The sequence below is a fragment of the Protomyctophum bolini genome (genome assembly GCF_963924005.1).
Source record: "Protomyctophum bolini genome assembly, chromosome: 3".
Classification (NCBI taxonomy): Eukaryota; Metazoa; Chordata; class Actinopteri; order Myctophiformes; family Myctophidae; genus Protomyctophum; species Protomyctophum bolini.
In genome coordinates this window covers 22492652-22511125 of record NC_137864.1, presented here as the reverse complement: position 1 = coordinate 22511125, position 18474 = coordinate 22492652, and the positions used below count along the sequence as shown (strand labels likewise).

At 41.0% G+C, this 18474-nt stretch overlaps 1 protein-coding gene across 3 annotated transcripts in view; it reads left to right on the top strand.

Moving 5' to 3' along the window:
* Positions 1-18474, top strand: part of ctnna2 (catenin (cadherin-associated protein), alpha 2) — a gene marked incomplete at its 5' end in the record, with an annotated part of 495295 nt that overhangs the window by 460741 nt on the left and 16080 nt on the right. For all 3 annotated transcript variants that reach the window (XM_080759408.1, XM_080759409.1, XM_080759407.1), the window contains 2 exons: positions 13450-13631; positions 17189-17294. In XM_080759408.1, the coding sequence (XP_080615534.1) occupies positions 13450-13631; positions 17189-17294 (288 nt within the window). The remainder of the gene's footprint in view (positions 1-13449; positions 13632-17188; positions 17295-18474) is intronic.

Below are 18474 nucleotides of genomic sequence, written 5' to 3'. Positions count from 1 at the left end.
GTGGTCTGAACTATATCTGGCGTGGTCACCACACAACTGACACAAGTGACTGAAACCCAGTTGTGTCAGTTATGTCAACTGACTGAAACCCCTGTCAATTCAATTCAATTTTCAATTCAAAGGGCTTTATTGGCATGAGAAAACATACGTTTACATTACCAAAGCAGAAAGAACAATACAACAATACAGCTGTCATAACCCTGTCACACATGGTTACGGTGAAAATGGGTTTCTCCGGTGTGGATACTTTGGTCTGTTTTCACCTTACATAAGTGATTGGAACTCTAATCACATGTGCATGTATTTCCTTGGGAGTATCTTTGCTTCTCCAATTGTTTTGTTAAAGTCTCGATCTGTAAACTGTTGATCGTGACGGTACAACATTTCCTTTCGCCTGGGACTTCTGGGGCTTTTGGTCCATTTTATAGAGCAGTTGAATTGCTGACGGTCTGCTGAGGGGTTCTGTCCACACTGTAAAAACTATGACTAGGGTTTACTCATTTAAAATGCTGTCACAGTGTGACATCTAATAACATTGAATAGAATTTAAGCTCTGAAAAATGAGTTATATTTACTAGATATTTGTAGATATTGATTTATATTTACTAACTATTTCTTTGAAATTGATTATTTTCTACTCATAATTTGACTGGATTCTGAGAGAAAATGATTACGTTTTATTCATTATTTGATTGAAATTGATTAACGTTTATTAAATCTTTGTTAGAAATTGATTATTTTTTACTCATCATTTATTTGAAATTGATTTAAATTGACTAATTATTTGTTTAAAATTGATTATCTTTTACTCATTATTGGATTTAAATTGATTTAGATTTACAAATTATTTGTTTAAAATTGATTATTATTTACTCATTATTTGATTTAAATTGATTAACATTTATAAATTATTTGTTAGAAATTGATTATTTTTTACTCATCATTTATTTGAAATTGATTTAAATTGACTAATTATTTGTTTAAAATTGATTATTTTTTACTCATTATTTGATTTAAATTGATTTAAATTTACTAATTATTAGTTTAAAATTGATTATTATTTACTCATTATTTGATTTAAATTGATTAACATTTACTAATTATTTGTTATAAATTGATTTTTTTTTACTCATCATTTCTTTGAAATTGATTTATTTTTACTTACTATTTCCTTGAAATTGAGTATTTTTTACTAATTGTGTGATTATAATCGATTTAAATTTATAATATTTGTCTTTGAAATGTATTGTTTTAATTGATATCGCATTACTTAATTTTTTTATGAATGTCCATTTTGTTACCTTATATATATATATATATACATATATACAGTATATAATCTACTCTATGTATTGAGCAGATTATACACTATGGTAACAAAAGTGACATTTATAATAATAGATTTAAAGTAATGTGATATCAATTAAAACAATCAATTTCAAAGAAAAACATTATAAATGTAAATCAATTATAATCACACAATTAGTAAAAAAAAACTCAATTTCAAGAAATAGTAAGTAAAAAATAAATCAATTTCAAAGAAATGAGTAAAATAAAGTATCAATTTCTAACAAACAAATAGGACAGAACAAATTAATAAATTAATTTAAGTAATTTGGTGTCCATAATATTAAAACTCAGGTTTAAACATTGCAGGTACAGATGAATAAGAATACCATTGTAAATGTGTTCAACACAACTGCAGTTTACTCAAGTAAACAATGTATACAATATAAACATGGTACAATATACATTATAATTATAAACATGGTACAATAAAACACAATAAAACCATCACACACACACACACATTTGATTTGACTTCTTGAAGAGGCAGACATATTCAACAAAAAATAATACAACATGGTACAATAAAACCATCACACACACACACACACACACACAAAAATGATTTGACCTGTTGAAGAGGCATAGACATATTCAACTAAAAAAAATAAAACTTGGTACAATAAAACCATCACTCAGACAAACAGACACACACACAAACACACACACACACACAATTTGATTTGACCTTTTGAAGAGCAACAGCACAACATGGTACAATAAAACCATCACACACACACACACACAAAAAAAAATGATTTGACCTGTTGAAGAGGCATAGACATATTCAACTAAAATAAATAAAACTTGGTACAATAAAACCATCACACACACACACACACACACACACAATTTGATTTTACCTGTTGAAGAGGCATAGACATATTCAACGAAAAATTATAAAACTTGGTACAATAAAACCATCACTCAGACAGACAGACACACAATTTGATTTGACCTTTTGAAGAGCAACAGCACAACATGGTACAATAAAACCATCTCACGCGCGCGCACACACACACACACACACACACACACACTTTGACCTGTTAAAGAGGCAGACATTTTCAAGAAAAAACTATATATATATATATATATATATATATAAAACAAATTACCGGGACAACCTGGGCATGTAAAAAAAATCTAAAACACTCTGTGTTTTTGGACAAGGTGCAAAAGCCTGTCCCAATATTAAATCAAAATATGATGCCACTACCCCTGTCCCAATATTAAATCAAAATATGATGCCACTACCCCAAGTGAGTATGCTTATTTAGAAGATATTTAGATTTCGTAGAACCACCACCTCCAGAAAAACAAAAAAAATTAAGTCACCATGTGATACAGTAATTTCCTTATCATTACAACAGTACATACAGTACATACATACAGTATGTATATGTTCCCTGAGCCAGGTTATTTATCAATGTTAACACTAACCCAAACCCTATGAGGGAACATAGGGCTTCTTAATCTATATTTTTTTTAAGGCTGTGCACCTTTGGGGTCAGCTTTAAGGAATCGAGCTCCAGCAGGACTTTCTGGAAGAACTCAAATGTATATTTGAGCTCTTTGGGATATGCCAAATTGACGACGTATATCAATCCAATTAGTATGGCACAGGCCCTTGAAAAGTTGCCCACATTACGCACTACTTTGATGCCATCTATGACAATTCCAACGTCACTTGGACCCTCGGAGGTAGCTCTGATGCTGTAGATGGTCATCTTGGTAAGATCAAGGTCTTCTGCCACAGGGTCATCAGCATGCTGAAATTGTCAGACAGTCAAAGAGGGGAAAGTTATATATTTTTTTAATTTTATCCCACGATTTTGTAACACATTTTTCACCCCTGTGTCAATTATGTAATGCGATCCTGGGCTCTACACACCCTCCACCCTAGTCCCCATATATGGGGGACATGGGGAGAGCAACGGACTCATGCCTGAGTGTCCAAGTTGCTCCTTTTCACCTGACAGGGGAGTTTCCCTGGTTGGATGTAGCACGTGAAAGGAACACGTTATTCCAACCAGTTCCTTTCCCCTCCATCAGGCGCCCCGGCTGGCCAGGGGGAGGCAGTTTAGAGACCAGGATTACTGCATGTTTTTGTAAGGGTACCTACCCTAGGGGACACGGGGAGAACATGCAAACTCCACACAGAAAGGCCCTTTGGCCAACCCTGCCTCGGGTATGGGAATCGAACCCAGGACCTTCTAGCTGTGAGGCGACAGCACTACCAACTGTGCCACCGTGCCCCGCAAAGAGGGGAAAGTTATAATGGAACACCTCCCAAAATGGTGCCAACACTTTGGACTGGGCCTGTCATTGCTATTTCAAATAAAGCAATCAATTTACATCCTTTATTATTTTGTATAAGTTCACTTTCTACATAAACTAGTTCAGGTCACAGTTTTGCCTACTGTCAGCTGTCCAGATATTAAATTAAATTTCAGAATGGTAGACCAAAATGATTGCCACAACCCATAACCATAGAACCACAGAATAAAGTCCAAACCTTAAAGAAAGCCCAAATCACTTTGGGCTTTAGTTAGTCTTTAGTTCAATGTTTGTTTTGCAAACGCCATTGACAATGAAGGGAAAATGTACATCATAATGTAACTCATTACGTCATATTGTCTCTTCATTGATAATGGCATTAAATGCAGTCACATGTAATTCATAGTTCCTCACCTGAGTCACGTCCAACAACAAGAATGTGAGCGGTGGGTGGAATCACAAGCAGAGTCCTGCAAAAATGAAAGTAGATTAGCATATATGACCATTAAAAGGCATCAGCCAGCCTATAATGTTACATGCAGTGTTAGGAAAGTTCACTTTCTACATAAACTAGTTCAGGTCACAGTTTTGCCTACTGTCAGCTGTCCAGATATTAAATTAAATTTCAGAATGGTAGACCAAAATTATTGCCACAACCCATAACCATAGAACCACAGAATAAAGTCCAAACCTTAAAGAAAGCCCAAATCACTTTGGGCTTTAGTTAGTCTTTAGTTCAATGTTTGTTTTGCAAACACCATTGACAAAGAAGGGAAAATGTACATCATAATGTAACTCATTACGTCATATTGTCTCTTCATTGATAATGGCATTAAATGCAGTCACATGTAATTCATAGTTCCTCACCTGAGTCACGGCCAAGAACAAGAATGTGAGCGGTGGGTGGAATCACAAGCAGAGTCCTGCAAAAATGAAAGTAGATTAGCATATATGACCATTAAAAGGCATCAGCCAGCCTATAATGTTACATGCAGTGTTAGGAAAGTTCACTTTCTACATAAACTAGTTCAGGTCACAGTTTTGCCTACTGTCAGCTGTCCAGATATTAAATTAAATTTCAGAATTGATAATGGCATTAAATGCAGTCACATGTAATTCATAGTTCCTCACCTGAGTCACGGCCAAGAACAAGAATGTGAGCGGTGGGTGGAATCACAAGCAGAGTCCTGCAAAAATGAAAGTAGATTAGCATATATGACCATTAAAAGGCATCAGCCAGCCTATACTGTTACATGCAGTGTTAGGAAAGTTCACTTTCTACATAAACTAGTTCAGGTCACAGTTTTGCCTACTGTCAGCTGTCCAGATATTAAATTAAATTTCAGAATTGATAATGGCATTAAATGCAGTCACATGTAATTCATAGTTCCTCACCTGAGTCACATCCAACAACAAGAATGTGAGCGGTGGGTGGAATCACAAGCAGAGTCCTGCAAAAATGAAAGTAGATTAGCATATATGCCCATTAAAAGGCATCAGCCAGCCTATAATGTTACATGCAGTGTTAGGAAAGTTCACTTTCTACATAAACTAGTTCAGGTCACAGTTTTGCCTACTGTCAGCTGTCCAGATATTAAATTAAATTTCAGAATTGATAATGGCATTAAATGCAGTCACATGTAATTCATAGTTCCTCACCTGAGTCACGTCCAACAACAAGAATGTGAGCGGTGGGTGGAATCACAAGCAGAGTCCTGCAAAAATGAAAGTAGATTAGCATATATGCCCATTAAAAGGCATCAGCCAGCCTATAATGTTACATGCAGAAAGTTCACTTTCTACATAAACTAGTTCAGGTCACAGTTTTGCCTACTGTCAGCTGTCCAGATATTAAATTAAATTTCAGAATGGTAGACCAAAATTATTGCCACAACCCATAACCATAGAACCACAGAATAAAGTCCAAACCTTAAAGTAAGCCCAAATCACTTTGGGCTTATCCAAATTAATTCCTAATTATTATTATCATCATCATTATTCATTTTATGTTATATTTTTACATTTTGGGGAAAAAAATAGCCAACTCTGAGGTGCCCACAACGTTTAGGTGCCCTGTGCCCAACCTTCCTGCACCCTTTTGCAATGTGAAATGCCACCGAATGTGTTTATAGTTTTCCACTTTGCTTGTCTTTATATGGGAAAATGAACCCCCAACTTGTGAAAGCTCTCACTCACAGCCTGCATATTTCTGCAAATAACTGATCCACAAGCTCAAAGTGTCACGGACGTGAGGGGTTGTAAGCTTGTAGATCAGCGCGCATTTTCAGCACGGAACACGTATGACGAATATACATCAGCCTCCACTCACTCAGTTCACTGCATGTGGGAGGGTTTTTTGCCGAGGCGATTAATGTACAGAGTCTACAGACAGCGCTCCTCGACGCTAAATAAATAATTGGAAGCTTTTTTCGGTGGCACCGTGGAACATATGTTTACAACAAGTTTAACTCAGTGTTTTTGAGTCGGGACACATGTTCTCAAGTCATTTGTGCTGTATCTGGCTGTGACTACAGTGACTGTCTGCGGGGTTTTACACTACATTATGAAGGCCTGCACGTTGTGTTTTAGCTGGGGGTTTGCCTGGCTGGAAGGTTCGATTGAAATCTGGCACCATGAACAAAGTGAACGCGTTCTCAATAACTTTAAACCAAGGAACCACACAGTCACATGCACACACTGGATAAATGTTTTACATGAAGTCACATCAAATCATGACAGAGCAGACGGGTTCCATCCATGGATCAGACGACATGTTTCAATTTCAGCTAGGGCTAAACTAAACTTGCAGACAGTAACATAAAACAATGTTCAGCTGCTACAGAAACTTATAATAAACAGATCTTACCTTTCTTTGGGGAAAATGGTCCAGTTAGTTTGTAGTTGCAGACAAAAGAAAAATACAAGCAGCTGCGGGCCACCAGCTAGAAGTTGCTAGAAGTTCCAACACCTGCATCGTGTTGAACTGATTGGGGCAGTGATTAACATCTACATACAACCAATGAGTAAAATCTACTCATTTTCTACATCTATCGTTTTTAGTGACACATTATAATTAAATTCTAGTCAGTTATGGAGAGCTGATTTTATTCAGAAAACATTGTGTAAATGCAATTCATAAATAACTAAAATTGGTATGAAAACAGCTTCTCCCATATGAATAAAACTTACATAATTCCTGCATAATTGCAATGACTCAACAATACAATTAAATTCTACTCAGTGAATCCTACCTGATTTTATGCAAAGAAAGTTGAGTAAAATACAGTGCATTATATCGTTTAATTCAGCTCAATTTCATTGTAAACGGCACACAGTCCTTTTTATAAGCAACATGAATACATATTTATTAATTAAATATTACTTCAGCCCAGTCTCACTTTTTAGGGTGCATTCTTCAGGAGATTTTGCAGCAGAGGTCGTTGTTCCTCGATCTTCTTCGTCATGTGTTTACGGAGAAAGGCCTGAGACGTGAAGGGGTACCGGCACTCGGAACAGAAGACCTGCAGGGTAGCGTGTGACGACTGATAAGTCCTTCCAGGAGGGGGTGGTGGTTCACAGTCAACCCCGCTGCTATGGGGATGTACTTTCTGAGAATGGAACAACTCTGATCTCTCTCTCTCTCTCTCTCTCTCTCTCTCTGTCTCTCTCTCTCTGCACACACAGCGGTCTCAGAGCTATCTTAGAGGTTATTTAAGGCCTAATGAGATTAATTGAGAGTCTAAAGGAATTTACACATCTTATATAAGCTGTCAAACACAAACTACGTATGCGTTTCTGTGCAACGTCGATTTGTGCAGGCACCGTCGCAGGCACCGTCGCAGTCCAACGGCAGACTGCTGGGCGAGCGCTGGAGCTTTGGCATGGGGGGGGGGGGGGCAGATCAACATAATGGAATGAATTCTGTACTGGCCTATATGGAGCGTGTCTTGGGTGTACAGGGTTTGATGAGGTCAGATCAACACAGAACATGTCGGCTCTATATATGGAGATCTAAGGGTGGCAGCGGTTGCAGTGTCTTGCGTGAACACTGTACAGGGTTTGATGAGGTAGGGCCGGGCCTCTAGTTTTCACCGGCTGCTGGGCTGCCGGGCACTAAGTAGGGGATAATATCTGGCTAGGTTAGGTGGTCATTGTCGGGAGATTATTCACCGACAGAGAGTTTAACCACCAAGGCGAAGCCGAGGTGGTTACACTCCCTGAAGGTGAGATATTATCCCGCTTATTACATGGCTACCTAACATAAATTAATATTGACCCAAAACACAACAAAAAAAGTATTCCATAAGTTTGCGCTGGCTGCGTCTGGCCAGCTGCAGGGCTGCAGCACTGTAGGAAAACAAGGAAGTGAGTTGATCAAATAGAATCCATGTTCTGGTCCTGCTTCGTCTATTTCTCGCTCAAATGTTTTTTTTTATGTTTATCTGTAAATGACACTGTGTGTCACTATAGTGTGTGTGTGTGTGTGTGTGTTTACATGACTGTCATGTTGGAAACAGCAGTAAATCAAGTGGGGCGCAGCCGGTGCTCAGAGGGTTTGATTAGGCAGAGGTCTGTTATACAGCGGAGCGGTCATTATGATGAGATAACTCACCGCTGAATTAAGCGATTGACTAATCAGAATCAAGCATTCAACCAAGCCATGTAATAATAACTAATAACTTTGGGGCGGGCCCGTCTAGACTTATGGACAGGTACAGTATCAGTCAAAAGGGAGACATCGAAGAGGAAGGATGCGTGCATGTGGAAGGATCAACATAATTATGGAATGTCAGAACAGGTCAGCTCCATATATGGAGATCTAGGGTTTCAGGTTTGAGGTCATAATATAGAGTTGCCTGCCAATATTGATGACATCAAGGATGTCCATCCCTGATGACCATATATGGTCATGGCTGGGGGTGACTAACTAACTGATGGGAAATGTACGTTTTCATTCATAGTATAAATGCGACCCGCGGTTGCAATTAGATATAGTATGTTTTTGAGGGGTGATAGCGTCTCCTATGTCCAGCTTTGAGGCTTTGTAAACACAAACGTTGATTGATGACAAAAGGGAGGACGCAAATTGTGATTGGCCGTTGATGTATGATGGATGTGGATGATAAGAGCGCCCCTCACTTCACACGGGTGTGATTTTATTAATAAATTTTATTAATGGGTAAAATCCCTAGACTAGACTAAAATGTTAGGAAGGGACTATTGGTCAAGAGATCCAGGATGACTCATTTTACAATTGGTTGCATGGTGAAAATAGCCGATCTACAAGCTCACAACGCGTCGCAGTCGCAGCGTGACAAGTGTAAAAACAGTCGTTACGGCGGCATCAAGGCCCGCCCAAATACATTTTAGACAAAAGTCTTCCAGGTGACAAAAATGCGACTAAAACTAAACAACTATTCAAGAGACTATGGGCTGTATTTTGCGTGTCTTAAGTACCAGGTCTTAAGGTCATTACACACTGGCGAATTAGCGACGCGATGCGAATAAGCGATCTGAAAATGAAAAATATTTGCCCGGCGAATTTATTCGCGTTTGCCTATACACTGTACACATCTATGCGACGCGTATTGTGCGATTATAGCTCCTCTCCTCTCCCTCCTCCTCTCCTCTCCTCTCCTCCCCCTCCCGCTTTGCTTTGGTATCCTTTCTTTAATTACCCCGTATCCAGTACTTCACAGATGGAGGGGTCCAATTCGTACCGGCCCACATATGGTACAATTGGTACCGGTCGCGCCCGTGCATGTGGGCATATATTCCGGTTATAAAGTCTTTATTTTCGGGTCAAAAACGGGTCTGCACAGCAGAAATAGCCTAGTGCAAATATTACCTTTTGATGAGCCTGTTCACTGGTCATTTTAACTTTTTTCAATATTGGCATATTGCCTATATGGTAAATACCATAATAACATCAACACGTCAATTTAACTTGAACAACCAATGTCAATTTGAAGCTATGATTCCCTGCTGAGAGAGAGCGAGAGAGAGCGAGAGAGAGAGAGAGAGAGAGAGAGAGAGAGAGAGAGAGAGAGAGAGAGAGAGAGAGAGAGAGAGAGAGAGAGAGAGAGAGAGAGAGAGAGAGAGAGAGAGAGAGAGAGAGAGAGAGAGGGGGGGGGGGTCCAATTCCGGTTATAAAGTATTTATTTTCGGGTCAAAAACGGGTCTGCACAGCAGAAATAGGTTAAAATAGCCTAGTGCAAATCTTAGCTTTTTGATGAGCCTGTTCACTGGTCATTTTTACTTTTGGCATATTGCTCATGGTAAATACCATAATAACATCAACACATCAATTTAACTTGAACAACCAATGTAAATTTGAAGCTATATGATTCCCTGCTGATAGAGAGAGAGAGAGAGAGAGAGAGAGAGAGAGAGAGAGACGCGTCTCTTTATCTCTCTCTCTCTCTCTCGCACGTTAAAGAGAGAGAGGGGGGCGCGTTTGCATCAAGCTAAGCGTACGTTCGTTCAATATAAATGACTAGCCCTGGACGGGCTGTTGCAGTTCGCCTGCGAATATCTGCAAAATTCGACACCAGAGCGAACAAATAAAGAGCGAAAACTGTCGCATTTTCGCACATTCGCGCACATTCGCGCACATGTGGAAGCTTTCATTGACTTCAACTGGTTTTAAAAAAATGCGAATTATTCGCACGAATAAATCGCGTCGCTAATTCGCCAGTGTGTAATGACCTTTATTCCCTAACTTATTCCCTAACTTATTCCAAACTCCCTAAGTTTACTCAAGTTAGGGAATAAGACCTGGTACTATAAGACACGCAAAATACAGCCCCTAGATGACTAAAACTAAAATCTAAATTTGCTGTCAAAAACAACACTGTCGGAGAGTGTACAAACATGGCAGCCAATGCATGTTCCCTCAGTGGTCATCCAGGATGCTGGCTGTCTTAAAGCAGAGGTGATCAAAGCCATGAGGCTTCACAGTGTGATCACTAGTCCACACTTCAGCTCACATCTGGCCTCCACTGATCAAACAGCTGTGGCAGATCTCTCTCTCTCTCTCTCTCTCTCTCTCTCTCTGTGTACTGTCACTGGTCTGGCTTGTCCGCTGCATCATCTCCCCCTAAGTCTCTTGGGGGGGGGGGGGGGGGACACAAGTCATCTATATTTTGTGTTTTTCGTTTACCGTCACACACCGAGCTACCGAGGGAAAGGGCTGCACACACGCACGCACGCACGAACTTTGCTGTGAGAGAGAGAAGAAGTAAATTGAGAGATTAGGGAATAGGGAGGGAAAGAGAGAGAAGGTGAATGGTTTCATTAAGAGGATGGCAATATTTGGAGAGTCATTTGTAGCAGGAGGAGAAGTTTAAAACACCGTAGGGGCCAAGCTTCTGCTGAAATGAATACATCACTCCGTTTTCACCTATGCGACCAGAGATTCTACAAGATTATCTTCTACAGTAAATCAGGACATTTGTGTTCTGAAAAAAAAACACCTATGCTTCTATATCAGTGGTGCTCAAACGTTTTCATTGAGCACCCCAATGCAAGCACCCCCAAATATTATTATGTATTTGGCCGCCGGACCACCCCCCCCCCCCCCCCCCCCACACACACACCTTGAATCAAAGATATGAGTTATAAAACGTAGATTAACTTGTAAATCTGATATTTTTCAATAGCCATAGTATAAAATGATGGTTAAAGTTTTAAACACCCCACTGCACCCCCACACCCCACCACCTCCCATTTCCCCGCCTCTCTCTCTCTCTCTCTCTCTCTCTCTCTCTCTCTCTCTCTCTCTCTCTCTCTCTCATCGTTTTATGGAGTCAATAGAATCGACCTAATGGTGGCCAGGTTGCCCCTCCCTCCATCTCACCTCCCTGACATAACGCTGAACAAATGCATTATTCATTCTCTGCTTCTAAGAAGCAAAGTAATTATACATTTATCTTCCAAATAATACAGACAGAGTTCCAAATGTGCATGCCCGTGACCTTGCTGCCCGTAAAGATTTATGCCATTTTGGCCCTGCCCCCTAATGGCCTCCGCGGAGAGAGCAAATGTATTCGCACTTCTTGGAGGAAGATGAAGAGGGGGGGGGGGGGGGAGATTTTCTCTTCGTAAGTACGAGATGTCACAGGGTTTATAGGAAAGGTCCCATGCAGTCATTAATTGTAAAAAGTTTGGGTCTTTATTTTGAAGCATTTCTTTTTTCAGGAGGAGGGCAAGGGACAACCATTCACTCTGCAAACTCTAAAACTCTGTGTCCAATTTTACTGGTGAGCAGATTTAAAAAAAAGTAGAGCGCATGAGCAAGAGGCCAGAAAATAAAGTTTTCTTATCTCTCTCTCTCTCTCTCTCTCTCTCTCTCTCTCTTTATCTATCTCTCTCTATTATGACACATTGACTTACTTCCTTCCTTCCTTCCTGCCTTCCTGCCTTCCTTCCTTCCTTCCTTCCTGCCTTCCTTCCTTCCTTCCTTCCTTTCTTCCTCGACCGTCTCAAGCCCATCCTTCTCTCCTCCCTGTGCGTAAACTCTGCACTCACATCATTCTTTGATGTCCAAATCCTCTATGAAAACCCACCTCTTCAAGACTCCATCTTAGCCCGTAGCACTTGCCCTAGCCTCAGCGACCTTACAGGCGTATGCAGAGGCTCAACTTATGTAACTTAGATAGCATTTTATGTAAGACATATAGCACTTTGTAGTGTATACGCTCATAGTTTCATAAAATATAGATATTCCACTGTTGGGGTTCTTAGTTTGCGTATGATTCAGGATGACTATTTCTATGTGTTTGATGTATTACCATGTTTTCGTTCTTTCTCTGGATTTATTCATCAACCGCCAGGGGGCAGTATAGCGATAGTTCAGCTACTGCCACCGGCCACTCTCGTTCTATTTCGCCTGTAGAAGAAGAGCACCCCACCCCCCCGCCTCCACAAAAGCAGCTAGCGAAAATCGGCTAAAGTTAACGTTGTCTTTCTAAGAGTCTTTAGAAGTATTCATCTTTTTACGTGGGTGGTGGCGTGTGGATTTACTATTGCACCGCTAAACACAGTCGCTATGTTCACCAAGCGCCATCCGTAAGTCATTGATGTATGAGTCAGAGACAGTGGTTCCATCCGTAAGTCATTGATGTATGAGTCAGAGACAGTGGTTCCATCCGTAAGTCATTGATGTATGAGTCAGAGACAGTGGTTCCATCCGTAAGTCATTGATGTATGAGTCAGAGACAGTGGTTCCATCCGTAAGTCATTGATGTATGAGTCAGAGACAGTGGTTCCATCCGTAAGTCATTGATGTATGAGTCAGAGACAGTGGTTCCATCCGTAAGTCATTGATGTATGAGTCAGAGACAGTGGTTCCCAAACTTTGCCATGTCAAGGACCCCCAAATTGACACTAATCAGCCCCACGGACCCCCATTAGAAAAGACATGCCAGGGATCCCCCATAAGAGAAGATTCTTACGGCTCTAGCAGTACAAATGGAACCAAATGGACCCATTAGGGTCCATTTGGTTCCATTTGTACACTCAGAGTTTCAGACCCATAAGGGTCAATTTCGTTCCTAACTATCCATTTAGCTGACGATCAACTGGAACTCCCTCAAGGACCCCTGGACCCCACTTTGGGAACCACTGTGCTAATTGCCTAAACTGTAAATTATGTCGCCCCCTACAGGCCATCATGGCCCAGCTGTAGATATTAAATAACCCTCTGTGTCGCCCCCTACAGGCCATCATGGACCAGCTGTAAATATTAAATAACCCTCTGTGTCGCCCCCTACAGGCCATCATGGACCAGCTGTAAATAACCCTCTGTGTCGCCCCCTACAGGCCATCATGGCCCAGCTGCCCCAGGAGGAGAAGGCCAAGATCGCGGAGCAGGTGGAGAGCTTCCGGCAGGAGAAGTGCAAGCTGGACGCGGAGGTGGCCAAGTGGGACGACAACGGCAACGACATCATCGTGCTGGCCAAGCAGATGTGCATGATCATGATGGAGATGACCGACTTCACCAGGTATACGAAATAATGTGTTTGGGGGAAAAGAAAGTGACACTCTAGAGTGCCAGCGCTCTCCTCCCTAAAAGCCTTTTATTGTTAGAGAGCCATTTGCTCTCTAGGTGAAAGCAATACATGGTTGATTGCTGCATGTCTCATCGTTGTGTCTGTGGATAATGGATAAAAGCTGTCTGTCTTGTCGTAGAGAATTTGTCCTACCCGACCGAAGAAGTTAGAAGAGCCAAGTCTTTTTTCTTCTTCTTTTTTCTCGTGTCGTCGTCGCATGGCGACGATATATGCGACGCATCGTGAGCTCACACGCTTGCTACTTTCCACGTTACGACACAGTATGAATGAAGTATGAATTAGACCTGAGGCCGATTCTAAAAGAAAATGGCTTCTAAAAAGTGTTCTGTTTCTGTCAGTGGTTTTCAAACTATTTCATGGCAAGGACCCCCCCCCCCCCCCCCCATCTGAAAATATGTTGTTCCAGGGACCCCCCCCCCCTGCCTCCCCCCCCCCCACACACACACACCCAGAAGCAAAGATTTGAGTAATAAACGTTCTGGCACAAAAGATTTGTGCCACATTTTCACGTTTTATTTTTCAAAAAAGAAAACATTAGAAATACAAAAGTGACAGTCATTGACGGTCACATTATTATTGCTTCATCAAGATCTATGAAAATAATCTGGATTATTTTGAGACCGATCAGAGCCACATCTGCCCGTCTCTCCATCATCGCACCAGGCTTGCTCACGCATGGCCGTGAGTGAGCCTTGGCTGCCGCTCGAACTATTAATATGCATAGCGCAACCTCAAATTAGTGTTTTATTAAGCATAAACATGGTCCTTTATCTCAATCTGAGCCCTAAAATGCTTTAGATCGCGTGCGTGTGCGTGGAGATTTTGGATCATATTCGATGACTACACACACCATGAGAGCCACTGCGAGGCTAACGCGATGGATGCAAAAAAAGAGGCAAATAAAATACAATTAATTCTGGATTAAATTACATTAAACAAACCAGAGATTTATCGTTTTGGCAAAGTTGGCTGCAAGCACAAATACAGAGAAACCGCGGTGGTCTGGCATAGATTCAGGTTCATTTGGATCGGAACACAGCGTTGGATCCATCCAGGGTCATTTGCCATGTTGTGGGTTAATGTTTGCAGAAGGCCAACAGCTTTTCCTCTCGGTCTCATTCCATCTGGGCTCTGCAGTATGCAGTGCATGTCTGGCGTACTTACATGTCTGGTATACTTACAACTTGGGTACAATTTTGAGGTATTCATACTTTACTTGAGTATGTCAAATTATCAGTATTTTGTGACCAGATTTGACTGAGAGCCTGACATCGCAGGAGAAAAACTTATTTTTATTTGTCTGAAATAAGTGCCAGAGCTGAAATAAATATAAATATGAAATAAATGCTTAAACATGTAGCTAGGTGTAATGTTAAAGTCCACAGAAGTCAACATTTCAAGCCTGTTTTCTGCAAGATATTACTCTATAAGCCATATCTCCAAAACGGGTGGGTCAAACTGAACAACCGATATGTCAATTTGAAGCTATGATTCACTGCTTTCATATGACAAAAAATAGGAAAATTTCAATGACTTAGCCACGGTCAGAAACGGTCACAAATGTGAGACACTAGCAGGGTTTAATATTAAAATGATAGGCAATATATACGGTTGAATATGACAAGAAGGCATTTAAGGAATAAGTTGCTAAACCCGTCCCATCCCCGCCCCACTTGTCTCACACAAGTGATACTTCATTCTGTACCTCAAATGATCAGTTTGGACCTGGTCAGCCTACCCTCCCCCCGCCCCCCGGGCAGTGTGGAAAAACATTGCAGTCGATCAAAATAAACACACCCTTTTTTTCACAGCAGGGATATGAGGATATAAACGCAGCTGAATGTCATAGCATTAATTATTTAAGCGATATTATTACACGAGGGGGTGTTCTTAATACCGCCATTGTTGTTGTCACAACAGCAGGGTTTGAAGCATCCGCGTTGAGCCTCACCGGAGTGCCAATAATGATAGCAAAGCACACCCTCTCGTGTGATATTGTAACATTATACAACGCGCTAGAAACGCAACGCAACAAGAAAATAAAACATTTTCATATTGCGAGGCAATTCTTTGCTCTCATTGTGAAACAATAATTGATTGAATCAATTAATTACCAGCTGATTATTATTACCTGCGGGGGTCCGCTATAACTGCCTCTGTCAGTTTCAGCGCAGTAGTTTAGGTAGGAACCAAATTTCTCTAAGGCAGAACTATTGTGTTCTTAGTTGTTCGTTCTGCCCGGACATATTTGTGGTGCACATACATACAAATGTCCGCTGGTTTCATAGTATCATCATAACAAATACAAAGTTCACAACGAAGTTCACAATTACCTCTTGTACTACATGCAGCCACTAAGTTCTCATGGCTTTGGAGTGAAACCCAGGCTTACAAACGGCGCACAGACACACACACACACGCACACGCACACGCACACGCACACGCGCACGCACGCACGCACGCACACACACACACACACACACACACACACACACACACACACACACACACACACACACACACACACACACATAACCCTTCCACAGTAGTAGCTTTTTCATTTGTGATTATTTTGCATATGTTCCTACGTAATGCTTTATTTGCATATTTTAAAATGTAAAATTTGTAATACAATAAATTATTGTCTTCGTTTAGCTATTGATAATTAGCAGATCTACTGCTATGAAAAATTAGCCCAAATCTTTTAACATAATTTTTTTTAAATCTTTGCTTCTGGGGGGGGGGGGGGGGGGGGGGTGTTCCGTGGAACTACATATTTTCAGACATATAATTTTGGAGGTCCTTGACATGAAAATGTTTGAGAACGACTGACGATACATGGGTTTTTTCAGAAAAGTTTTAGAAGGCATTAAGTAGAATCATCTCGGTCTAAATGGATTAACTCACCTAAATGAAACACACGCCCTACAAATATTATTATCCTTATTACCTTCGGCCGTGTTTATCTGTCAAAATGTCTGCTATAAGAAAAGGGTCCATTACTTCCTACATGTGTTTATACACGGAAGTTGTGTTAATAATGAAGACCCTTGCAGCATTCATTGCTGTCGGGAGGAAACCTCATAACTCAATTTTTGAGGTTTTTGATTTTTGTTTTTGCATAAATCAGTGCTATTGAATACCCTTTACGTCTGCGTGTTGTTTCGAAAATATTGAACCAATGGAAAGTATAGTAAAAAGTGCTTTGGACAAAACCTCTTAACTCCATTGGACCCTCAAAATGTCTGCTAAAGCAGCTAACTCCACCACCTCTCCCCCTCTCATGGAAGTAATTGACAATATATAAAGTCACACCAACTTTGATGTATTGCTTTGTTTTAAAGATTATAAGGTTTTCTTAATTTCCTGTAAAAAATATATTTTTAATTTCTTGAAAAAAGAACATTTTGGAGTTCCTCCCCACAGCAGAGATATATCTTGATCTCACAGTCTCTCTCTCTGTTGTCATTCCGTACTCACGTTAACAGAGGTAAAGGCCCCTTGAAGAATTCCTCAGATGTCATCAATGCGGCTAAGAAGATCGCCGAGGCTGGCTCCCGGATGGACAAATTGGCCCGCGCTGTCGCAGACCAGGTATTCACCCTTATAGCTTGTTTGTGTGTGTGTGTGTGTGTGTGTGTGTGTGTGTCATTGAGTTGAGTCCTCATGCAGGTATTGTTGTCTGTGTCGTATTGTATAGTTTCTGAAACTATGAAAGTGTACCGTATGCGGTAGAAGGTGGAGAGAGTTTTCAGTTCCTTAAGTGTAAGTCAGTTGGTTCCCACACTTTTTCAGGTCAAGGACCCCCAAATTGACACTAGCCCTAGCCACTAGCCCTGCGAACCCCCAGGGAGCCCCATAAGAGAAGATCTTTACGGCTCTAGCAGTGATTCTCAACCTGGAACCCCCTGGAACTCCCTCAGGGACCCCTGGGGTTCCCTGAGTGGTCCCCACTTTGGGAACCGCTGGTGTAAGTGGGAAATTCAATTTGCAGGAATGAGATGATGTATCAGTATGATGATGGTGTGATTTGTACCTAATATCAATAATGCAATGTAGAAGTATTCCGTTACAAGTAAAGGTCAGGAAATCAAAACGAGTAAAAGTACTAAAGTATTGTACTTAAAGTACCAAAAGTAGAAAGTACTCATTTTGCCAAATATCCCATTTCACCCCACACGCACACACAGAGAGACATGGGAGCCACTTGCTGATAGCAGCAAGCTGAAGAACGAAGATATATGTATGGCAGCAGCACTGCCATTCCTGGCTAGTGTCACTGCTAATTCCAATACACACAGACACACACACGCGCACACTGCACACACATTACACACACACACACACACACACACACACACACACACACACACACACACACACACACACACACACACACACACACACGCACACACTGTGCCCTGCCCCTGGCCAGCTTGATGCAACCATGCAGATGACACAATTGTTCCCGTTTGCAGAGTTGACTAATAGTCCATTTCCTTCGCAGATTCCCCCCTGATGTAAATAAACAGCATGGCCCATTACCTTGCCAACACTGCCACACCACACCGCATCTCTCTCTCTCTCTCTCTCTCTCTCTCTCTCTCTCTCTCTCTCTCTCTCTCTCTCTCTCTCTCTCTCTCTCTCTCTCTCTCTCTCTCTCTCTCTCTCTTTCTCTACCTTCCCAAAGAGCAACATCTTGCCTTAATGGTGTATAGAATTCGCACACCGCCCCACAATAATAAACTGTGTGACTTGTCCTTTCAGAAACCTC